This window comes from Trichosurus vulpecula, chromosome 3 (assembly GCF_011100635.1).
Source record: "Trichosurus vulpecula isolate mTriVul1 chromosome 3, mTriVul1.pri, whole genome shotgun sequence".
Taxonomy (NCBI): Eukaryota; Metazoa; Chordata; class Mammalia; order Diprotodontia; family Phalangeridae; genus Trichosurus; species Trichosurus vulpecula.
Window position 1 is genome coordinate 419,830,886 of NC_050575.1, and position 25,634 is coordinate 419,856,519.

Here is a 25,634-nt window from a genome sequence, read left to right on the forward strand (position 1 = left end):
ATTAAAAAAATAGGTCCGATTTAGGTACAGATGTGGATTCATAAAAGGAACTTCAGCTTCACAATTTCCCATAGCACTCTGGACAGTTCTTTCTAGTTCCAGATACATAGACACACACAGACACACACAGACACACAGACACACACACAGACACACACACACACACACACACACACACACAATGTATGTAAATATTAATGGAGGGCCACTATAGTTGGTACATCTAAGTTATGTTGCAACCTGGGTAACATATATTCCTAATCTACCTAGAATTTCTCCCTCTGAGTAGTCAGGCCAAGCTGTTGAAGAGTGGTAACAGTTTTTAGGGATTCTGTGATGTTCCAGGGCCTGATGCAACCGGTAATGAGATCCACATCTGGAGCTTTGAATGTGGCTTCACCATTGGTAGAGCCATTTATGGCTTGAACTCTCCACTGGATCTCCTATATAGTGGTGGTGAACACTATTGGTGAGCCTACATCTCCCTGATTTGATGCCTAGCCTTAGGTTAATGGTCAGAGAGATGGTGAACTAGGTTCTCATAGTGGTTACGTACAGGAAACCATAAATTTTTGTGATACATGAATGGGAAGCATCTTGTCACAAGAGTCATTATGGTGGCATTTTGTTCCATGGAATCAGACACATATTTTTTTTTTAAATCAACAAACAAGTACAGTGGGGTTTGCATCTTCTACATCATTCTGTTAACTGTATGATGATAAAACATGACATCTACCATGGAATATAACTGGTTATCTCATTCAAGAAATTTATGATTAGAAAAAGAAGTGGGTTCATTATGTAGCCAGACCAAGGTTTAGATGGCCCATAGAGCTATGGGTCTTAGAAAGACTGAGAGGGTGGTTGAAGGAATTGAGTAGATCTTCATTGGAAGATTAATGAAAAAAACATGGACAGAGATCACCCAGGACATATAAGTTGGGTTAGGTGGTGATTTGTCCCCACAAAAAGAACATATACCTCTTCTAGCTACGATTCCAACAGTCCATTGCAATATCAACACAAGCTATTAGAAGCAGCATTTCTATCGGAAGCCTTTCTGAGCAGGTTGGCCGATGCTAGTGCCAACTCTAAGCCTTTAGTGGAAGAACTATTTTAGCTTGAGAAAAGGCCCAGTTTAATGTAGGGGATCTGAAGTTAGAAGAGGTGTGTCCTCATTCTGCTCGTCGCTCATTGGGTAGGTTACTCAGCTGCTTGGGGTCTCAGTCCACTCCTCTGCAAAACGTGAGGTATGATTGGATGGGCCACCAGTACTTAGCTGTGTCATTTCAGGCATATCCGTCACCTCTGTGAGCCTTAGCTCCTCACTTTTATGATAGGAGGATAATACCCGGACCTCTACCTCAAAGGCCTATAGTAAGGAAACCATTGTACCAACTGTCCAAAACTGCAATGATATGGACTGCTCATAACTGACTCGTTGTGCTTTTCCATACACACCAGAATGATTTGATTTCCCTCAATACAGCATCAAAGGAACTGGGGATGTTCCACCAAGGGAAGAAATGGCTGGAGGAATGACAGCCATTACGAAGGGTTATCACACAGAAGAAAGAAGTGTCTTGGACATGAACACACTGCTGTTTCTGCTGGACCAAGCTCATTTGTTCTGCTTGGCCTCGGAGGGCATAATTTAAAGGAATGAGCAGAAGCTGCCAAGGGGTAGATGTAGGCTTGACGTCAGACCCCGAAGCAGCAAGGCTACTTCAGGAGGTGGGGAGATACCCCTCACTGGACCCCTTCAGGTCAAAACTGGATGGTCATTTGTTGAGAGAGAGGGGTTTGCTTGTTCAAATCAGCTTCTGAGCTTCCCTCTATCTCTGGATGCCCATGAACCTGTCATTTCGACAAGTGTTTATTAAATGCCTGCTAGGACACTGTGTTAGGAGGCACCGGGGACACAGAAACAAGCCTCTAAAAGCTGCCAAAACTATAACATACCAGGGTAGGTACGTGAGCACGTGAGAATGGCAGGAAGAGAACGGAGCCGTTCAGCCTAGTCCATGGCTTTTAGTTAAATATGCACAATTTTATTTATTGAAGAGATTAGGACAAAAACATGAAATCGAAATCTGTGACAAAGCACCAGAGGGTGGAGAGCCCCGCCATGCACATCACCGATCTTTCTTCCTACAAGGGACTTTAAAAAAATAAGGCAGGGAGGGGAAGGGGGAGGGAGAAACCAGACAGACAAACAAACAGGGGGGAAAAAAAAAGGTCCTTCTTGACACAGCACCATCTTCAGAGTGTAAAAAATAAAATAAAATAAAATAAAATAAAATGAAATAAAATAAAACATTCCTCCTTTAGAGAGTCTCAGTGACCAAAATGAAACCGAGGGCAGGTTGGCGGCAGCTCTGTCTCCTGGGAACGGTTGTCTTGCGAGTGTGACCGTGTTATATCCTGCCGGGCAGGTTGGGAGCATCCAAGCATCTGCATGTACATGCCACATACTCTAACAAAACACAAATTCAAGTAACATTTACATCCTAGAGAGTCCACGTGTTACCTACCCAGAAAATGTGACCATTTCACAAAGCACACACACAAGCAATCAAGTCCCAACAATGAGGTACATACTAGAAACACAAAGACGGAGGCCAAGGGAGTTCCTTATCATACAGCAAGAGAAAAGCGGGGATCTGCCAGGCTAAATCAAAGAAAGCTAGCTACCGAGGAAAGCCAAAGAAACAGTCATTTCAGGGACAAATACCCAAACAGGGGAAGGAAAAAAATAAAAAGAAGGATCATTGTCAGCTACAGCATGTAACATGTCATCCCGGTGAACCCGTAATTGACATACTGGCATTCATCTATCACAACGGTGACTTTTTCCTTAATAAATAGAATGATTCCGGACCATACGATACAAAATGAAGGTGCATCTTTCCTCTCTGTTGAGTGTGAAGATGGCGGGCTGCTGTTCTAAATCAGAAGCCACAAGCTAGTTAACTCCCCATTCCAGTGGGGCAGAAGACCAGCTCAGTCAGGGCTGGGATCCTCTCTGAACTGACCCTGGATTTTACCCTGGGGCCAACCACTTGTAATGCTGTTGTATCAAAACCCAACGCTGGGAATCACAGAAGAGTCCAATGTGAGAGCCAGGAGGGAACCTGGAACCTAGGATGGCAGAGTTGGAAGGGATTTGAGCAATCACCCTCTCGTTTTACGGAGGAAGAAACTGAGGCCGAGAAAGGACCAGACCAAAGTCACACGGTGACTTACCAGTGCCCTGTTCTCTCTGGCCCATTTGCTAGTAACAAGCATGGCAAACAGGGAAGCCTGTGTTCCCAACTTATTCCATGAACAACAAGATGACTTCGCATTTCTCTAGCCTTGTTTCTCAACATCCCTCTCTTTTTCTATTAAAAAAACATTAATTAGCTCTTGTAGCAGTAACTCTGCTGGAATTTCAGAGTCCTAATGGCTTCCTGTGACAACCCACTCAACACAAAACAGAAGGGTTTGCTGAAGGAGAGACCCTTCCCCAGGAGAAGCACGAAGCACTCTATGTCAACTCCCGACGAGAATATTAACTAGTTGACTTAGAAGAAACAGCTCAGATGTGAATTGAACTCTTCCTGGGTTAGATTTTAGCACCCACTTTACACACGCCAGACCATTTTGTACCAGCTTTCATTTTGTGTTGGAGTGAGTCCTGTTTAGTTATCAGACAGGTTGGTTTGTTTTCTTGAAAAGTAAAAATCGTCGGCCAATTGTCCCTTCCCTGAATAAATGACAAGGAGTTAAATACTAACAGTGCGATGCCAAGATGTGTGTCTGAGGCAAAAAAGGAAAAAAGAAAGTTTTTATCCCACTGAGATCTGCAAATCAAAACAGAAATTGGAGTGGTCGAGAGCTGCCCCCGGAATTGAGAGTTGACATGTGCCGTCTCCTTGGAGCCAAGGTACGTCGAGGGGAGTCACGCCCTCTCCCTATTGCCTTTTCTCCCATCAATCTATCCTGATAGCAGAGTTCTGCCCTGGCCCACCCCAGCCCAGCCTTGGTTATCCCCCCATGCTACATGTGGTGGGGTAGGGCAGCTCTCATAGGGCGGATCTTCTTTCCTTGCACCCAGCAGCTCATGAGTGTGTCCCTCTTTTGCTACCAAGCTAGGCCGATATGAGGGGGTGGTAGAACTCAGTCAAGAAGGGATCCTTCATGTGACTCGCGTACCTTCTAAACACTGAGTCTTTAAGTATGCTCAATTAAAAAAAGGGTCCAAGTCTTCTTCCATGTTCACATCCGGCACCAGCTGGTCAGATACTTCCTTAGCACCATATCCTGAATTTGAGACGTTAAAATCTGTTGAAAACCAAGGATGGTCCAGAATTTCCTGTGAGGTCAGCCGCTCAGAGGGCTCCCGCCGCAGGATGCTACGAATAAGGCATTTAGCCTTGGGGGACAGAGTCTCTGGAATGTTGAACTGGCCACGCCGGATCTTGCTGAAGAGAGAGCTGGGCTCAATGTCATGAAAAGGGTAGCGTCCAACCAGCATGGTGTAGAGCATGACGCCCAGGCTCCAAACGTCCGCGGCTTTGCCAGAGTAGCTGCCGTTTGTGTTCAAGATCTCCGGGCTCACATAGGCTGGGCAGCCGTGCTTATCGGACAAGGAATCGTCGCCGCCTCGCAAAATGTATGCATCTTCCAGGCTCTCAAGCTTCACTCTGGTCCTGCAGAGAGAGGGGAAAGAAAAGAGGTGGAGATGTGAGTACAACGTCCTGAAGAAAGTAACAGGATGAAGAGGATGGGAAAAAAAGAAATCACAAGCATGAGCTACAGCTAGAAACATGTCATCCCCAGTGGACCCATAATTGATGGACTGGAACCATGACCTCTTCTTTAATACATAGAGTGGTTCTGGATAACAGAGTACAAGCCAAAGAGTTCACTCATCATTCTAGAACATCTGAGCATGGGGGGACCTGAGAGCAGGAAATGTTGTAGCATGGAGGAAGGCAGAGCTGGGGTGACCGTAAAACCTAGGACGGAGAAAGTCAGAAAGGAAGGGCATTTGGAACATAAAATATCAGAAGAAAATGTCCCTAGAAAATTTCAGACAAGTACCATGAGAGCTAAAAAATACCCTTAGAATAAAGAATGACCATAAAAAGAGAACCTTAGAACATATGATGTCTGAACTGGAATGAATCTAGAACAGAATGCCAGAGCTGGAAGGAGCTTTAGAACACAGGATACAAAACGTTAGAGATGGGAGGGACTTTAGAAAATGAGACAAGAGAATGCCAGAAAGGAAGGACCCTTTGAGCATAGAGGAGAGGAACTAAAAGGAGTCTTAGAACAGTCACTGCCCTCAAGGAACTGACAATCTAAGAGGTCACCCTAACTTTGGAAGGAAGAGTTTTAGGGGAAGGTTATGGAAGCAGACTTCGGGGATGTCCGAAAGGAGACACAACTAGCAATTATGATACAAAGCCCAGGGAGGAAACCCTGGTTGCCAACCCAAGCTTGATAAGTCAGTAAGCCTTTAAGTGCATATAAAACACATGCTTAAATATACTAGAGAGTGTAGGTGTGTATGTATGCATATATATATACATGCACATACATATATGTTATATACACACACATATAACATATACATAAAATAATATATATGTATACATTTCTATACATTCATTAATACACATGTATGCATACATCTTGCTTCCCTAATATATAGGCTTAAATATAGACTCTGTGTGCATACATATATCTATATATCCACATATGAAATTGTATGTGCATAAACATATCTGTATACATGTCTGCACACTCATACATACACATATACATGCACACATGCTGCCTTTCTAAGTGAAGGTAAATTAATTGAAAGTAAGGAGTATTTTTTCTTTGTGTCCCTGGCACCCAGTCCAATGTCTTGTACACAGCTGGTATTTAATACATGTGTGTTACTGGATTGATCTTAAAATGATCAACAGATTATTTGTAAATTTCCATTTAAACATAAAATGACTACCCAACCCCCATTCCTCATTGGCATCGAGAACTGGAAGGAGCATGGATTGGGGTGGGGAGATCTGGCTCCCAGGGCTGCCTCGGGACTGACGAGGCTCCAGGACTGGGGATAAGCCTGCTCAGTTCTCAGGTCTCAGTTTCCTCCCCTGAAAAAGAAGAAAGTCAACTGGATGACTCTTTAGGCTTTTAGGATTTACTGTGTGCAAACACACACACACATGCGTGTGTGTGTGTATGTACGTGCATGTGCATGTGTATTACATATAAAATTCTCTAATAGCTATCTGTCTTTCAGTCTATCAAATCTACCTACTAGGCCCAGAGAAGCTGTAGACCACTCCGAATAGCCATATCCCACCCCACCCCCGGCTAAATACGCCATAAAGATAGGTCTGAGCTGGATGTGTTACGCCAGAATGGGACAATCAAATCCAAATCCTTCCTAGTCTGTCCGTGGCTGCGCCGTTCTCTAGGGCATAAGGCATGCCCTCCCTCTCAAGTCACCCACCCTAGACTGGAGAATAGGAACTGCAGCTAACATTTACCCAGGCACCATGTTACACAATTGCTGTCTCCTTTGAGCCTCACCACAAGCTATTATAATCCCCATTTTGCAGATATGAAAACTGAGGCAAACAGAGGTTAAGAGATTTGCCAGGGTCGCACAACTAGTGGTATCTGAATCCAGACTTGAACTCAGGGATTTCTGACTCTGGGGTCTGGGGCCACTTACTGTCTCCATTTTTTTAGATGGAGAAATTGTGGCCCAGGGACAATGACTAGGATTTGTGGCCAGAAGAAAATGTGCTAGAATCCTGCCTCAGAAGCTTTCTAGGACCAAAGTCAACTAGTCAAACTGTCTCTTTTTATGGTTGAGGAAACTGAGGCCTGTACAGGGAAAGTGACTTAAACAAGGTCACATAAGCCCTGAGGGGCAAGCCAGGATTTGAATCCAGGTCCTCTGACTCCACACTTTCCACCGCTCCACACAATCTGGGTCAGGCACAGTGGGAGAGGAAGTGTCTCTGAGTCTCCTTTGTAAATGGGGACAGTATTTGTATTAGTGACCTCACCCGGTAGTTGTGAGGAGGAATGAGAAAGCACAGGGACCCAGAAAGAAAGACTGCATTCCAATGTTATTAGCTTAATACATGCTCATTGGCTGATTAACTGACTGAGGATGCAGCCTGGAGGCTGCTTACGGCAGACCTGCTGAAGGACCAGGGGCTATTTTGCCCTAGGAAGGACATAGTGGTCGCTGGCCTCAAGGCCTCCACATGCGGCCGGCCGTGTGGAAGAGAGAGTGGCCATGGCATGCTTGGACACAGAAGGCAGAACCCAGAGGAATGGGAGGAGAATGCCAGGAGCCCAGTTGGTCAGGAGAAACTTAGCAGGAAGTTGAGCTGTCCTGACCTAGAAGGGGCCTCCCCAGGAGGACCAGTATCTCCCACACTGGAGGATCTCTGGTGGAGGCCAGGCTCCTGTGGGGAATCCTTTAGGGAGGGCTGGTAGGGAGATTTCTTCCTTCTCTTACATCCTGAGATTCTGCCCATCTGTGTTTGGACGATCTAAGCCCCTCCCAGCTCTAAATGGATAATCCTGTCCCTTGTGCCTATTAATACATGGAAATAGCCAACTTGTGACTATTGGAAACTCTCCCTGAAATTGGTCACTCTCCCCTCCCCCCTTGCCTCCTTCTAAGCCCCCCAGGCACTGGGTCCTCCACCAGCTTCCCCTTTAAGACAAGGGAGCAAAGGGATCCTGGGGGCATCAGGATGCCCAGACCACCACAGCCAGGGATCCAGGGGCCTGGCTCATGTGAGTGCCCCCCAGGGCAGCCGCTGCTGGGCAGGAGGCCCATCTCCCATCTTGGGCCTGCTATTGCTCAAGATGAGAAGAAAAAGCCGGAACGAGGGAGAGGGAGAGGACTGAGGATGGAGGGAGGAGGGGGGAAGGCTTGCTTCTCACACTCGGAGGTCACTGATTCTGCCCCTTCTCTGCTTAGCAAACATCCTGTTCTTGTTTACATCAATCCATTAGGAATAGAACCAATGAGAAAGTTCAACCGTGTAGAAGAAAGGCCTCTACCTAGGTCCTGGGACCCATGTGGGAGGCCTGACTCGCCATTTAATTTGGGTCAGGCCTCTGCCCTCTGGGGGCCTCAAGCTGCCAACCCTCTAAGATGGAGGGGGGAGGGGGAGGGGCACTGGGCTGGATACTCCCAGCTCTGATGGTCCATGTTCTAAGGCCCCTTCCTGCTTTGACAGTCTATGTTCTATGTTCTTTGGTCTATCCTAGTTCTACCATTTCATGTTCTAGGTCCTAAGGTTCTGCGGTCCTAAGCTCCCTTGTAGCTCTAACATTTTACTTTCTATATTCTACGATTTTGCCTTCTAAGGTCTTACCACCTGGGCAGTCTATGTTCTGGGTCCCCTCCATGATGACGTTCTATGCTCTGTTTGAAGAGTCTGTGTTCTGGTGATGTTCTCTGTTCCCTGGTCAACTTTACATTCTGTGTTCAATGGTCCCTACCAGGCACAAGTAACATGCTCTGATCCAGGGTTCCCTTCAAGCTGTCACTAGTGTAAGATTCTGACCATAGCCGGACTGTCCAACTCTAACAGCACAGGATCATGCAAGTGTTGAGTCTGGGGAGCAGCCAGAAATGCTGTGCCCTCACCACCCAAGTCAAAGACAACCCTTCCCCCAGCCCCCAGCCTCCCTTGGGATGGGGCTAGCCCAGGGACCTGGTGATGCCACAAGGCCCCTGTTCCCAGCTTAATGCCAGCCCCTGGCCACTCTTTCAAGTTACAACATGGGAACAAGAAGGAGGCCAGAGGAGAAAATCCATGTGGCTGGTCATAAAAAAAAAATGCTTCCATTTTTCTAATGTGTGGAAGGGGACACACACACATACTCACACTCTCACATATACGCACTCATACACACCACTCATGTACCACATATAAACTCACATCACACACACACCACACACTCACACACACAAACGCTCACACATGCCACTCATATACCATATACATGCTCATATCACACACACACCACACACTCATATCACACACCACATACTCTCACACACATCACACTCATTCATACACATAACACACAGCACACACATGCACCACCCCCCACCCCTGACTCATAGCTCTGGAAGGGGGAGGAGGGGGCTTGGGTTCTGCCGGTGAATGTCTTCCCATGGCTGGTGAATGGAACCACAGAGGCTCAGTCAGAGGGTGGTGGAGGCCCTCCGACGGAAATGCGTGGCCGTCTCCATGGAAACAGACAGGGAAACCCAGGAAAAACAAAGCCACTCTGAGGGCTTATCAATATGCCATTCACTGACGCAGAGCATCCAAGCTGAACGGGGATCTCACAGGGACCCCAAAAACCCAGGGCTTCTTCGCAGGCCCCTCCTCCATTCCTGCACCCAAGTGGGGGTGGGGGGGGCTCCAAAGGTTCATCCTCTTCCCCCACCCCCTCCAAGAGATGCTCAGGGAGGGAGCAGGAACAACGCACCAAGCTCTAATGGCACAGCCCAGGAGCTGGCTCCGGCTGCCTTTCAGGCCTGGCATTCTGTGCCCTGAGGTCCCTCCAGGCCCTGCCTTCCTAGGTCTGACATCATTCCTAGGTCTCCTCTGGCTCAGACACCCTCTTTCCAATGTCCTCAGGTTCTGCTCAGGTCTGGTGGGCAAAGGTTTCTTCTTTAGATCAGGAAGGGGCCTTAGAAGTTGTGAAATTCAACCCCATCCCTTAACAGGAAGAATCCAGAGTTAAGTGGATTGCTCAAGGTTATACAGACCATGTTATCAACAGCACACAGTTATTATTAACAGTGCAGCTGGGATGTAAACCCAGATCCTCTCCTCATCTCCTTCCCTTCCTCCCTCCCTCCCTCCCTTTCTTCTACCCTTCCTTCCTTCCTCCCTCACTTCCTTCCTTCCTCCCATCCTTCCTTCCTCCCATCTTTCCTTCCTCCCATCCTTCCTTCCTCCCATCCTTCTTTCCTTCCTTCCTCCCTTCCTTCCTTCTTTCCTCCCATCCTTCCTTCCTCCCATCTTTCCTTCCTCCCATCCTTCCTTCCTCCCATCCTCCCATCCTTCCTCTCTTCCTTCCTTCCTTCCTAACTAAGTATAAGCAATCAAAAGAAATCCCCACCCTGGCCATGTCTCATTCCACATATTAAGGAAAGCATCTTCCCAACAGAGGGCTGGCCTTGGAGTCCAAAGACCTGGGTTCAAACCCTACCTGTGACACTTAACTAGATCAATGTGTTCACCTGTAAAACAGGGATAAAAGCCCCTCAAGCACCCAGCTTGCAGGGCTGGTGGGAGGCTCCATTAAGTCAGTGTTTAGTGTACAACATGCTGTGCCAATACTGAGTGCTATGAAAGCTTAAGGTTTTATTAGCATTTCTACCCCCAAGATATCAATGAGGGTTAGAACAGGAAGAGAAACTTTTTGGAGGAGATAGGACTAGGCTGGGCCATGAAGGATGGTAACAACTGAAGGAAGCCAGGAGGGCACTCTGAGGATGTGGGGAATGGTGGGGTGCACAGCATGAGCAAAAGCATGGAGAGTGGAGAATTCATTCATCAACAAACATATCTTAGGCATTTACAACAACAAGCACCATAATTGTCAGCATGGAAGCTTCCTGTGGGCAGGGGTTGATTTTGTCTTTCTTTTGTTTAGCAAACTGCCTACCCAGCTAGCAGAGGTTAAGAAATGCCTGCTGGCTGATAACAATACATGTATATTACTGTAAGTAAGGTGAATTTTAGTGTAAGTAAGGTAGATTTTAGTGTGTGTACAGTGGATTTTTGTTATTATTTCTTAGAGTTCAGTTTCCCAGGATCCGTGGCCATAACAATCTCTGTTTCTCAGGTATTAGACATGAGTTCCCAGGCTCATGGTTCAAAACATCTCCACCATGCTTGTGTAGTATTATATAAGGATAAATAATATAAACATGTGTGCTGAGACTGTAAACATCCACTACGACTGCACAGTGAGATACAGGGATGAGGCGATGTAAACTTGTGAGGCTGTTGCTGGCAATATGCCTTCTTTGTCTGATGCCCTATAAAACAGGTGGTAAGTGGTCAGTGAGCTGGGGAACCTTTATGGTTGAATGAACAAGCTGGGATGCTGTGCTCCTTGATTGGCCCCCATTAAGGATCAGGAGTGGGGAACCTGTGTTTGCCTCAACCGGCCCCCATTGAGGCTTGAGGGGATTTAGGGGAACCCTTCAGGGTTGAACGCACAAGTTGTGCCTGTCTTGATTGTCCCCACTGCGACATAGGGGTAGTTGCCTCCCCCCCCCCCCCCCGCCCCTGCTTCTCGCCAGCCTCTGCGAGAAGGGTGATTAGGGAATACTGTAGGAGTTTGAAGTGCTTCCATTATCGGAAATACTGTTAGAGAAAACTAGACTAGAATAAAGCTTATTACTAACCCCTTTGAAGCTGTCTTTCCTGTCTGACCAAATCAACAGCAAACTGGTTAGAGGCTGGAGTCCAAACCTCCAGTGCCTCCTGTGTATTATCTGTCTCATAGTTATATGTGTGTGTACGTATATGCATATATATGTGTGTGTGTAAGATAGACAGAGAGCTTTAAGGTTTGTAAAGCACTTTCCACATACCATCTCATTTGCTGAATGAGGCCCTGGGCTCACTGCCAAGAGAGATCCTGGCATACCCAAGAAATGCTGTCCTTCATGGCCATACAATCTCATGAATCTCTACATTGGTGTGGCCAAGACTTTCAATGGTTCTTCCCAGATCTCTCCTCAAGGGGACCAATGCCCACACCAGAACCATCTGGGCAGACTTTGGCTCATTCTAGGTTACATATGGAGACACAAAGTGCCCCATAATGCATAGTGGACTGCGAGAGGGAGTAGGTTTTTGGGGACTAGTTTTAGGGAAGTTAGGAATAGCCTTTAAGTTCAGGGCCTACAAGACTCCAGGTCACCAAATCACTGCTCCTTCTCAATACCGGGGACACAGGCCAGGAGGACCTAAAAGTGCAACATATTTATTCAGCCCTTCCCAGCTTTCAAAGCATTCCCTTCACAAGAGGGAGGGAATAAAGGCAAATGTCATTGATCACTCCCAATTCATAGATGAGAAAACTGAGGCATGAAGCAGCCAGGATCATGCAATTATGAAATGGCAAAGTCAGAATTCTAACCCAATGCCTTCTGGCTCCAAATCCACTGTTCTTTCGAACTTCACCACCCGCCTAGGTATGCAATGGGCCAACGCAGGGAGGGGCTTGTTGGTGAACTCCAGTCCTATGGAGGTCATTTAGTTCAGCAAAAAGGCTGGAGAAGCAAGAGGACAAGTGCAGGTGGGTCGGAAGATCCACTCAACAGGTCCTCAGAAGCACCTGCCCAAATTACTTTGCATTTTGTGAATTTTCACCCAGACCCATAATTCTTTCTTTCCTTCCTTCCTTCCTTCCTTCCTTCCTTCCTTCCTTCCTTCCTTCCTTCCTTCCTTCCTTCCTTCCTTCCTTCCTTCCTTCTTCCCTCCCTCCCTTCCTTCCTTCCTTCAGAGAGAAAGGAAACTTTCAGAGTTGTCGGGGACCACGAGAGGTTATGTGATATGCCCAGGGTCACAAAGCAAGAGGCAAGACTCAAACTCAGGTTCATCTTTTGACTTATTTTACATTAACTTTGTTGTGGATATCGCTACCCACCCCCCCCCCCCATGGAAGATCCATGAGGGCAGGGGCCATTTCTTGTTTTGTCTCTCTAACCCCAGCTTGGGCCAGAGAGGCAGGAGTCATGGGTTCAAATTCCACCTTTGTCACTTACTCCCTACGTGATCTTGGACAGGTCATCCATTTCCTCATCTGTAAAATGGAGACTTTGGAAAAGAAGTCCCCTGAAGGGTCCTTCACCTCTAAATCTGCTCTTTGGAACTACTCATCAAACCAGGAAAGTCTAAGCCTATAAAGGAGAAAGGGAAGGAAGCATGCATTTACACAGCACCCACTACATGCTAAGGGCTTTACAGTTACCAGTATCACCTCCCATCAGGTGCAGGGGAGGTGCTGCTCTGCATTGGTTGAGGGAATTTCTTCATTGGAAGATTGTTATCAGTGAAATCTCAGGCCCAGTCCAAGAAATAGTAATCCCCCATGCCTGGCACACAGTAGGTACTTAATAAATGCCTACCAAATGGTTTCAAGTCCCAGCTCTACCAAAGACTAGCTGTGTGTCCTTGGGAAAGTGGCTTCCTCTCTCTGGGCTCCCACCTCCGCCTCCCCTGCCAGCCTGTGTTCTTCAGATTGTTTACAGCACTCTTTAAGACAGAGCCCGGAACAAGATTCCCCCTCTTTAATTGTGATTACAAAAGCCTTTCACTAATGAAATTACACCCTGCCACCAACACTGCCAACATGCAGGAGCACGTGTCACTTTTCCATAAATCATTAAAACCCAGAAGGTGTAAAGGATTGGTTAATCCTTCCCTCCCTCCCTTCGCTGGGTCTTGTGACTGAAAATAGCTCTCTTCCGGGAGAATCAGCACAGGTGATTCATAATTTCATTCAAAATTAGCCAAAGCCCCATAGGCTTCCTTTGCCCTGAAGAAACCAGAGTGGGTGAGTCCCCAGATCTGAGAATTGCTGCCATGTGGTGGAAAAAGCTCAGGATGCAGGAGGCAGGAGACCTAAATTCCTTTTATTCCTGGCTTCCCGTAATCCTGAGAAAGTTACTGCCTTGCCCCAGGCCTCAATTTTCTCATCTATAAAATGGATGTGATAATCCTAAAGCATTTATCTCTCAAGAAAATATAGCCTGGGAGGATCTTGGAACTGGTAGCCAGGGGAACTGGGTTCAAACCTTGATGACTACACCTGTGTGACCTTGGAAAAATCAGTTCACCTCCCTGGGGGCCTCAATTGCCTTATGTATGAAATGAGAGGGCTGGACAGATGACTTCAATGCTACTTTCCAGCTTTAAAGCTCGGATCCTAATAGATTAAAAGTGCCATGAGATCATTAAAAGAAGGAACGCTAATTTAGAGGCACCTTAGAGGCTGTGGATCCCCGACTGTCCTCATTTCGCCAATAAGGAGACAGAGGACCAGGGAGGCGAAACTATCTGACAAATCTCCCCCAGGTAGCTGTAACAGAGCCACTGTCCCCCGACTCCAAGTCCAGCAGGGAATGACGAACAAGCATTTATCAGTCAGTTATTACCTGCCAAGCTCTGTTCTCAGCATGGGGGAACAAGGAAGCCAAGACAAGCCTTGTCTTCAAGGAGCTTGCACTCTCTTGGATGGCTTGCCAACTCTGGAGAACACGCTGTAAGCAAAGACCCTGTGGGTAACGCCCACAAAGGCAAGGCATGAGAGGTGAGTAATGCACATGGAAAGGAGACTGGAGGGACACAGTCACTGATTTAACTGGGAGAGGGCTTTGTCACCAAAGCCAAGGGAGGAGAGAGAAGCCACTATAAGGGAGAGGCCAAGAGCATTGAATGCCAAAGAAACATCTAAAAGGCTGGACCATGAAGGTTGGTTTAGGTAGGGGGCAGGTATGAAATAACGGATAAGGCAAGCTTGGAACGGATATGGGAGGGCAAGAGTGAGAAGGCTCACCTCCTTCTTAGCATCTGACACAGAGGAGGAGGGAGGGAAGGGTCAGTGCCAAGGGGCTGTAAGATAGAACAGAGTAGGGAAGAGGGGTGAGGTCGAGGCCTTGGTTTTCTCAGCAGCACAGGAGGAGACACAGGCCTCTGTGAGGAGAATTTTGAAGGAACGGGGCGTGCTGGCCTGGAGAAGACACAGGGTGACATGTTAGCAATCTTCAATTATTTTAAGGGTCATCACATGGCAGAAGGATTCAATTTCTTCTGCTAAGCCCCAATGGACAAAACTAGGAGAATGGGTACAAGCTGCAGAGATAACAATTTAGACTGATGTCCAGAAAAAACCTTTTCTGGAATTCCAAGCCACCCCAAACAAGGAGCTGTCCCAAGAGGTGGTGGGCTCCCCCTCACTCGAGGGGTCCAAGCAGAGGAGACAGAACTCCTTCTGGGGGTAGAAGGATCCTCTTTATATTTTATAGTGGAGATGCCTTTGGTTTGGGTTAGCTGGCTAATAGCCTCTATCTCCACAATTCTGTGATTCTGGGATGGCTGGGGGTCCGGCTGAGGATGCTGTTGGTAGCTGGCAGAGATTTGGCACAGCTGCTGGAAACTGGGTGACAGACAGCCAATCAGGACAGAATTAAAGGCCTGCCCTTCCTAGGTGAGGGCCCAGCTGAATCTGGATAACGGGAGTGGGTTGGAGACCCAACCATCATAGAGTAAAGGCTCAAGCAGAACTACCATTTGGACAGGATGAGAGCCAGACTCAAGTGTGAAGAAATGTCATTGAAATTCTGGCTATTTCACCTCGGCCTGGGCAGAGCAGTAATCCCTTGCTCTCTCTCAGAAGGGCCAAGGTCTATTACAAGAATGACAAGGATTCCATTATTTGATAAAATCAGTCTGAAGAGAAAAATAAAGTGTCTGTTCTCTCCCTCTCCATCATGCATGTGATCCCAGGAAGGCTCTATTTACAGGGCTAGGGGCAGAAGGTGACCTCAGACCATCAGGGTTCTTGTAATACAGGTAGAGAGTAAGCATCCCCAAGCTGGAATGGACCTCAGGAATATGATTACTACCTCTACTTTACGGATGGGGAAAAAGAGTCAAAGACATTAAATAGTTAAGACTTGGCCTAGGGTCAGAACTAGGCAGCCTTCCAACAGTGCTCAGTCCAAGGCAGAATATAGATGAACTAGCCTGGCCTGAATTTCAAAGTCTCTTCCAACTCATCATAAAACAATAATAGTAACAAACTTTCAGATTGCAATCTAAGGATTTCAAAGCGCTTTACAGATCTGTACATTTTTGATTCATGGGCTGGTTTCCTTCCCCACTCCCTGTAAGCTGAGGGAAGGAAAATCTCAGTCAGAGTGAAAACAGACCTCAGAAGCCACCTGGGCCACACCGTTGTCTGGACGTGAATCCCCTGGATGCCATTCCTGACACAGAGCCCTAGAGGCACGAGAAGTACCTGAAACCAGGAACACCAAGGCTTCTAACTGAACATCTGGCATGCACCTATGCATCAGGGCTCGGGAGGGAGTAGGGCAAGGCAGACCCTTCAGCATAAGCCCGAGTGCTGCTGGACTGTTCTGTCCCGCCCCGGGGCTGCTCTGGGAGAGGGAGCCCTCTCCAAATACAGATCAGCACTTTCTCCACCTCTTCTGCGCTTCAAGAATGCCTCGGGCACAAAAAGGGTACCCTGCATCGCACAACTGCTACATGTCGGAGGCAGTATTCGAACTCAGGTCTTCCTGCCCACTCTACTCCACCTCTCCCCATCAAAAACCTACTGCAGGAGCGATTCTTCTCCCAAGACCTCTGGGGCACCTGAGCTTCTCAGGAAGTGACTGGGTTTTTCCCTTTTTCTCAGCCACTTGGGAAAGGCCTTCCAATTTGCTCTTGGCTTCTTTAAGAGAAATCATTGCTGCCTCTTCCTTTGACTCCTTCTAACTCTAGTGTCCTGAGATTTTAAAATCATTCCATCTTGGAATAATGATGGAGTTCTCTACTGGTTAAAAAAAATGTGATATGGGGGCAGCTAGGTGGCACCGTGAATAGAGTATGGCCCTGGAGTCAGGAGCACCTGAGTTCAAATCTGGCCTTAGACACTTGACACTTACTAGTTGTGTGACCTTGAGCAAGTCACTTAACCCTGATTACCTTGCCTCCCCCCTCAAAAAAAAAAAAAAAGAACAAATAATGTGACATTGCTTATAGGGCAATGGGAAGCTCACTAGATATGGAATCAGGGCCAAGGCTCAAATCCTGACTTCGATAAACACCCATATTGCCTTGGCCAGCTCACTCAAACCTTTCTAGGCATCAGAGCCTCCTCTACACAGTGAAAGGACCAGACTAGGTGACCTCTGAGGCTCCTTCCAGACCTACCCCTCAGGAACCTATGAGCTGAAAAATGACCGGGTAGGTCTGGATGAGCTCGAGGGTTCCTTCCAGCACTAGACTGGTGATGGCTTAGAGGTGGCCAATCCCAGAAAGGGCCTGTCTGCTTGCTTTATAAACGGGGAAATCTGCTCCAAGATGCAGAGGGTCACCTTTGCTCAAGGTCACCATCCCATGCCAAATACATCGGGTGGCCACACTGGAAACCAAGGACATAATTTCCAGTCAGGCTCAGGCCTTAACACTCTCTTACTTAATGCAGTCCCTTTATGAACTCACACAATGGGCAAGCCTCTGAGGAGATCGAGGTCCATTGTTATAGAGCCTTGAGGCTCTCAGCAAGCCTGTGTGAGGCAGTTCATGCCAGGATGATTAACCCCATCCTGTGGAGAAAGAACCAGAGTGGTTGAGAGACTTCTTCACTATCACTCAGCTTGGAAGGTGCCGAGCCATGCTGGTCAGGGGCTGGGGGGCCAGTGGGATGTGGCAGAGGACAGTGGGCTTGGAGTCAGGAAGCCCTGAACTCGTTCCCTATGTCACCTTAATAAGTAAGCAGGGAGAAAAAAAGAGTTTGGGGTGGGGTTGGGAGGGGTATTTTTGAGTAAGCCTTGTTGTTTAGACTAATTAAGAAGACTTGGGGTAGGCGACGGTGGGGGGGGGGGCGGTGTCAATGTTTTTAAACATCTGAAGAAACCTCATGGAAAAGGAGAGATTATACCAGGTCTGTTTGGCCCCATGAGAAGAGCAAAAAGTAAGGTGCCCATTCTCTGCTATGTGGTAGCTGTGTGACTGTGAGACCTTAACTCTGCTGATCCTCAGGTCCCTCCTGTAAACAATCATTAGTGATCATAATAACAGCTAGCATTTAGATAGTGTTCACTATATGCCAGGAGCTCACAACCACCTGAGAGGTAGTGATTTTATTATCACCATTTCATAGTTCAGGAAACTTAAGTGACTTGCCCAGAATCATAACAGCAAGTATCTGAGGCCGAATTTGAACTCAGGTCTTCCTGACTCCAGGCCTGGCTTTCTACCCACTGTTCTATCTTTCTGTCTCTAGCCTACCTGTAAAATAAGGTTAATAAAGCTTTGGGGCCTACCTCAGAGGGGTGTCATGTAGATAAAATGAGGGAACACACGGAAAGTGTGTTGTAAACTTTCAGTGCCTTTAAACACACTGCTGATGACTAGCCACGTAATGCTGAGGTCTCTGGTGATGTGGAAAGAACTTGGGCTTGGGAGTCACAGGGCCTAGATTCGAGAGTGACTCAGCGACTTTGGATGTCACCTTCCATGGTCCATAGAAAGAGCCCTGGTTCTGGGGTTTGAAAGCCTGAGATCAAATGACCCCTCCAGGTTTACAAGCTTGGTGACTTGGTTCAATGAGATGGTATAAAAGTCCATTCAAGTGTGATATCTGTGATCCTAACAGTCTCTCCTTGACCTCACTTTCCTCACCTGTAATACGAGGATGATAAGAGGGACTGTTCCTTTCTTCTCCTCTCTGGGTCCCCAGTACCTAGCCCAATGTCTGACAAACAGCAGATAGTTAAGCATTCGTGGACTGCCTCCTGCCTGCCTGATGCTCTCTGCCTCTCTCACTATGGTGTGCTGAGGACCAAGTGACGTCTTTGTAGCCTGTAGCATGTTTCCCACACATAAGGGATCATTAAAGGCTCCTACCCAGGGGCTTGATCTCTGGCAAGCTTTATCTTCTGCCTTACTGTGGCCTTAGGACACAGCCTCATTTCTCCTGTTGTTTGCCTTCCAGCTGACTCACTTTGGAGAGTTAAAGGACTAGGGACAATCTGTGTCGATGACTGACTTCCCCACACAGATTCCAAAGGGAGCGGTCAAGAACTTCTAAACAAGGAGGAGGAAGCCCTCCCCTGACAAAAGCTTCATAGACTCATCCTGTTCCTCAGAGACCAAAGAAAGACACCAGGCTATCTGAAGGATCAGGGAGTCAAGTGCTCATCAGTGACAGTCCAGTGAGGGAGCCCTGAGATCACTGTTTCACAGAATCTCTGGGTCAAAAAAAAAAAAAAAAACAAACTCAAATGGTCTTACTATGTGAAACTGGAATCCTGCCCACAACAGCCCTGCCAAGTGCTCACCCAGATTCTGCTTGGATACCTGCAGTGATGAGGGACTCACTACCTTTAGAAACACTCCATTCCATCATTGGGCAGCTATAGATTGTTAATATTAATGATAGTTCACATTCACATTCATATAGTGATTTGATATCCAAGGCATTTTGCAAAGTCATCTTATTTGTTTCTCCCAACAACCCTGGAAGATATATTATCATCTCCATTTTAAAGTGAGCAAATTGAGCAGTTAAGTGACTTGCCCTGTGTCAGGGGCAGGATTTAAATGCACATCCTCCTGACTCTAAACCCAACATTCTTTCCCTTATGTAGAGCTGATCACCTTTCCAAGGTGCTTTATGGTTTACAAAGTACTCTTCTTTCAATGATGCCGAGAAAAAGATAGTGGGAGTTCTATCAGCTCCATCTAACAGATGAGGAAACCAAGGCCCAGTGAGGGGAAGTGATTTGGCTAAGGTCATGCTACTGGGGAATGGTCTAAATGGGACAAGAATTCATGGGGGTCTCCTGTCTCCTAGACTTATACTGTTATCCTTCCTTTTGTCACCATGTTGCTTCTAGGAAATTCTTTCTTAAATAAATCAAACAATTAATTAGCAAGCATTTCTTAAGCACCTGGTTTTTAGTAGGCACTGTTTTAGTAGCACTGTATTAAGCACCAAGGATACAATGACAAATATGAAACAGTCCCAGCCCTCAAGGAGCTTAGGGAAAGAGACAATATGTACACATGTAAATCTATACAAAGTAAATAAAATGTATCTCTTCTACCCTGGGGTGGGGGGAGAGAGGGCAGGATACTAGCAACTGGGAGGGATGAGGGAAGGTCTTGTGGAAAAGATGGTGATTGAGATGACCTTTGAAGAAAACTAATAATTTAGCTGGAAACCTGTTTGGCTGTAACCCTGCAGATACAAGCAATATCTGGGTGAGGGACCTTCCTCCAGAGAGAACAGCAGGATAAATTTATACCAAGCACTCCTACCAGGAGAACCTATTGCAGAGAGATTTTGCAAGGAATTAGGGATGCTTATTTAGCCTAGAGAACAGAAAAAAAAGCTGGGGGGGGGGGGTAGGGTGGGATGCAGGGGAAGCAAGATCATTGTCTTTCAGAAACATTAGAACTATCACAAAAGAAGGATCTGCCCGGTTCTGCTTGGTTCCACAGAGCAGAGCTAAGAATCATAAACAGAAGTACCAAAGAGGCAGATATTAAATCCTTAATAATTTGAGCTATCTAACCATTAAATGGGCTGCCTGGGTAGGTAGGGGGTTCCCCATCTCTCAAGGGGTTCAAGTATAAGTTGAATAACTCCCTAACAGGAATGCTGGAGAGGGGATTCCTGTTTGGGGTATGAGGTTGGGAAGCTCTTCCCCAAAGTGAGCTTCTGGGATTCTGGGAGCTAAGGGAAGAATCTGCAGACAAGGTAACCTCACTCCTTCTTGTCCCCCCATGTCTCAGGGCATACCTGTTAGAAGGTAAACTCACTGAGAGTAGAGATTGTATCAGTGTCTGGCACAAGTTGAGTGCCTAATAGATGCTTGTTGACTGACTGATTGACCCATGTGGCACCTCTTGTGTAACAATAGCCAAGGCCAGGATTTCATGGGGCATGAAGGACCTTCCGATCAATGATCTGATGAAGTACAGAACAAGCAACAATTTTCCTTTCCAGACTCAGAAACATCAGAACTTAAGAGGATACTGGTGCTTGTGCACAGTCCAGACCGCTCACTTTACACCCACTTCAGCTCTGATGATAAGAGTAGCCAAATGTAGAGAAGCATTTGATTCATGCAACACTATGAGCTGAGGTGCTACAAGTATTATTGGTCTGATCTGATGATGAGGAAACTGAAGCAAATAGAATTAAGAAGTGCCACAGCCAGGATTTGAACTCCTCTTTGACGCCAAGCCTAGCACCCCTCCTCTTCCACTCTGCTTGCTCACTCCTCCCAAGCCTTCTCACAGGTCTTCCTGACTCTGCTCTCTCCCTGTTCCTTTCTGTCTTTCACAGGACTACCAGACATATCTTCCTTACGTACCCCTTGCTCAAATCCCTTCCTTCAGGGCCTCTTCGCTGCCCCCCAAGTAAAGACCTAGCCCCTTAATATGGGTCTCAAGGCCCCACAGGCTAAGCAGCAGACCTTCTTATCTCAACCTTATTTCTATTTTCCACCACCTGCACAACACTTTAGCAAAAATGACCCCCTAGCACCTCCTATATATACCTATCATCCCCTGCCTTGTGCCCCCTTGGAATCTCCCTTCCCCCATCTCTGGCTGTTGAGCTCCTGGAAAATCACCCTGCCCAACTCCAACACGGCCTCCTCCTTGACACAGCCTCAGCGACAACCTCTTTATTGTGACCTTCCACCTCAGGGGGTGATGCCAAGATGGCAAGATGCTCCCTGCCCTCTTGGAGATAATATTCTAACAGAATCACTCACAGAATCAGTACAGTCATGGTAAATGACAGCATTTATTCAAGGCTGACTGTGTGCCAGGAATTTGAAGGAGAGTTCAAAGTCACTATGTCCTTCCTGACTAGACTAGAATCTCCTAGGAGCAGGAGTTTAGGATTGGAAGGAGCCTGCCTCAGTGGCCCTCCAGTCCTAACCCCACCCCCACCTTTGTCGGATGAGAAAGCTGAGGTCCTGCATCCCAGAGGTTTGGATCTCTCTGATACATTTATCAGTGCTTGTTATCGAAGTTCCGTCTATATCTGCCCCAGTCCCCACACGCAATTGTGCATGGCGTCTGAAAGGTGAAGATAATGGGAGAGGGGGATAAAGAACCAAAGTGTAAGTATTTCTTTTTAAGAAGAAGAAGAGGAAGAAAACAGCCTCCAAACTAGAGGCTAGTGAACTTGACTTAGATCCCTGGCAACATCCTGATCTGTATTGCGCAAGGGATGATCAGCGGGAGAGCTAGAAAAAGAACCAACATGGCGTCATCCCCAAGAGTTCACAGCAGACTGACCTCTTGCTTCCTCTTTCTGAGGAGGCTGCTGGAACAATCATTCAGGAGATTGGGAATCATTGTCCTCAGACCAAGATCGAAGTTGTCTGAAAGTGGAATGAGCTGCCTCAGGAGGGAGGGAGGGGCAAAGTCCTGATGACAGCTTATCTGGGCTACCTATGTGACCTCTAGCAATAAACTTGACCTCCTTCATCTGGAAAATAAAGGGATGACCTTCTTCCTGCAGAAGATGGATGAGCTTATTGGGGGAGAGAAGAATGTGGGAAGAGCATGTGGGCATGAACCCTGCCTGTGTGGCACACTACCTCTGGGATGCAGGGCCTCAGCTTTCTCATCCGACAAAGGTGAGGGTGGGGTTAGGACTGGAGGGCCACTGAGGCAGGCTCCTTCCAATCCTAAACTCCTGCTCCTAGGAGATTCTAGTCTAGTCAGGAAGGACATAGTGACTTTGAACTCTCCTTCAAATTCCTGGCACACAGTCAGCCTTGAATAAATGCTGTCATTTACCATGACTGTACTGATTCCGTGAGTGATTCTGTTAGAATATTATCTCCAAGAGGGCAGGGAACATCTTGCCATCTTGGCATCACCCCCTGCAGAGATCTGTCACTTGAATTGAACTGACCTGGATTTTACAGATGAGGAAAGGAAAGTCCAGCGAGGCTGTGACCTGTCTAAGACACCCAGCGAGCTACTGACAGAAGCTGGGCTGGAGTGGTAACTTGCATTCCTCATATACTGCAATAGTATATGATCACCCCTGGAATTTTAGTGCTTGGCACACACTAGGTGCTTAATAGATGCTTATTCACAGATCCTTCAGCATAGTAGGTGCTTAAAAATGTTTTTTTCTATTGTTGAATTCCTAAAATTCATTAAGACAACAAAGTGCTTTCCTGGTTTAGAATACAGATGTTATCATTCACATTTTACCGATCAGAAAACTGATCCTCCCAAGAGGAGATGTGACAGCTGTACTGTCAGTATCAGGATTTGAAGCCAGGTCCTCACTCAGGGCAGTGGGCTGACTGTCAAAGTACTAGTGAGGCTTGTAGCTGGCCAACTTCTTCTAGGGACCAGCAGAAGGTAATAGGCAGATGCTAAAAAGTAGCATGAAGTTGGCCCAGCAGCAAGATCGAGGGGTTCTCCTGTGTGGGCTTTCCCAACATTGATGCTGAGGCACCAACCACCCATGCCCAGGCAGCTCTTGTCCAGGCCTGCCCACAGTGAATGAGAGCTGGTAACTACCAAGACACCTGCTTTCCAATACAACCCACAGTCCCTCCAAAAAGCCAGAAGGAATACTCCCTGAGAAAGAATATTGGAAGCATATTATGGAAGATCGGGGCTCAGGCTCAGACAGAGACCCTTCCGAGATAGGCAGGGCCTTTCACTGGCCCATCTTCCCCAATGTCTTGAGTTTCCCACATTAACCTGGAGAGGAAATGCAAAGGCAGCATTAGTCACTGCAGGGACTATATATAGTGGGAAGTATTAGGGTCACTAGGAACAGATGTCATTTGCAGATTCTCCCTAGGCAGGTATTAGGCAAAACAACAGTGAGGGAAAGTCCTCTGAATGGAAATCGTCCGATGTTTGGATCAGAGACACAAGTTCAAGTGATTTAAGATTGGAGGCAGCTGGGACCATGAAACCCAGAACATCACGGCTGAGAGAACCTGAGAACTCAGAATGTCAGAGCTGGAAGAGATGAGAAGGATTTATCAAGCATTTACTTTGTGACAAGCACAGGGACACAAGAAAAAGTAAAGCATAATCCCCGCATAGAAGGAGTTTTCAAACCAATGAAAGTGACGAAGCACAACACAGAATGGCAGATGGGACCACTGATTGGCAGAGCTGGAACAGACCTTAGAACAGAGACGCTGACCTTAGAATGCAGACTATGAGAGCTAGAACAGGCTTTAGAACATAGATGATGAGAACTGGAACTGACCTTAGAACATAGAATATGAAAGCTAGAACACACCTTAGTATGTGGACGATGAGAGCTAGAACAGACCTTAGAACATAGATGATGAGAGACCTTAGGACATAGAATATGAGAGCTAGAACAGACCTTAGAGCATAGAATATGAGAACTAGAACAGACATTAGAACAGAGATGATCAGAGCTTGAACAGATCTTAGAACATAGATGAGAACTGGAACAAAACTTAGAACATAGAATATAAGAGCTAGAACAGACATTAGAACAGAGATGGCAGAAAGGACCCAATGTCATAGAATATCGGGGCTAGGAGCTAGGAGGGACCTCTCATTTTTCAGAACAGGAAATTAAGGCAGAGAAGGCAAATGATTTGCCAAAGGTCTCATAGATAAAACAGTTGGGATTTGAACCCATGTCCTCTGACTCCAATGCCAGGATTCCACTGATGTCTTTGAGCTTCCTGAAAAGGAGCTGGAGTGTCCCTCCTAAATATGATCCCCAGTGAAGACTTGGAGCCGACTCAGAAAAGCAAGACCAAGGTGGCGACGGGACTCAATACCACTCCATGGGAGGAATGGGTGAAGGAGCTGGGCATGTTTAATGTGGATTGAAGAAGACGACAGAGATCATAGAATGTAGGACCATCGATTTAGAGAAAAAAGGGATCTTCAAATCCACCCTCCACGTCTTACAAACCAGGAAACTGAAGCCCAAGGAGGTCAAGGGACTTGCCTAAAGTCACATACAGCAAGGGACAGAATGAGAATCTGAACCCACATCTCCTGACTCCAAACCCAGCCCTGCTTCCACTCTATGACTACTTCCCTTTATAAGGGCCATGGTCATTGTCTTTAAGAAGTTAAAGGGGTTCCTTAAAGGAGGGAGATTAGAACCTCCCTAGGGATCAGCCTTGCCCTGTTGGGTGAGAGAAGAGAGAACCAGGAGCAATAGGAAATATGCAAATTTGACGAAAAAACACAAAGACAGTTTCTACAGTAAATGGGCTGCTTTGGTGGGCTCCCCTCCTTGGAGGGCTCCAGTCTGGCTGACCACTTGCAGGTTCGTTGTTGGGTGGGGGGGAGGTTCAGGTTAGAACAGATGGACTCTGAGGTCCCGACCTGTGACCCAGTGACTTTACAGGGAGACAGATGGGAGCAACATAAGAGGAAAACAAAAATACAACCTTCTTAGCAATGAAGAGTTTTCCTACAAAATAGTGGGTAGCTGTCAAAGGAAGGAGGGGCTTCTCAGTTACTAGAGGTATTCCAGGAGAGAGTGGACGGTTGTTTGTTTCTTTCTTTTTTTAGGGAATAAAAATTTTGATAAATTTTGTAAAGCCCTCTCAGCATGTGAGCCCTGGAGTTTCTCTTCAGTACAGATCTCTTTGGGATGACTTGTTCAATCAACTTTGTGGCCTACTTTCTTTAATATGGTCTTTGTCTCCTGTCTGGGAGTCTTCAGACTATTATATTTTATGGAATTTATTAAGTTTAGGCAATATCTTGAAAACTTTCCAATTTGATATTTGTTGGCAAGTTCCTAAATAACAA

General features: G+C 46.7%; 1 protein-coding gene across 1 annotated transcript in view; it reads right to left on the bottom strand.

Annotated features, from left to right (window-relative positions):
- Nucleotides 1-2,032: 2,032 nt before the first annotated feature.
- The window catches only part of TRIB2 (tribbles pseudokinase 2), a 40,872-nt gene continuing 17,270 nt past the window's right edge, over nucleotides 2,033-25,634 (bottom strand). The window contains exon 3 of the mRNA XM_036753086.1: nucleotides 2,033-4,697. Within this exon, the coding sequence (XP_036608981.1) occupies nucleotides 4,229-4,697 (469 nt within the window). The 3' untranslated portion in view covers nucleotides 2,033-4,228. The remainder of the gene's footprint in view (nucleotides 4,698-25,634) is intronic.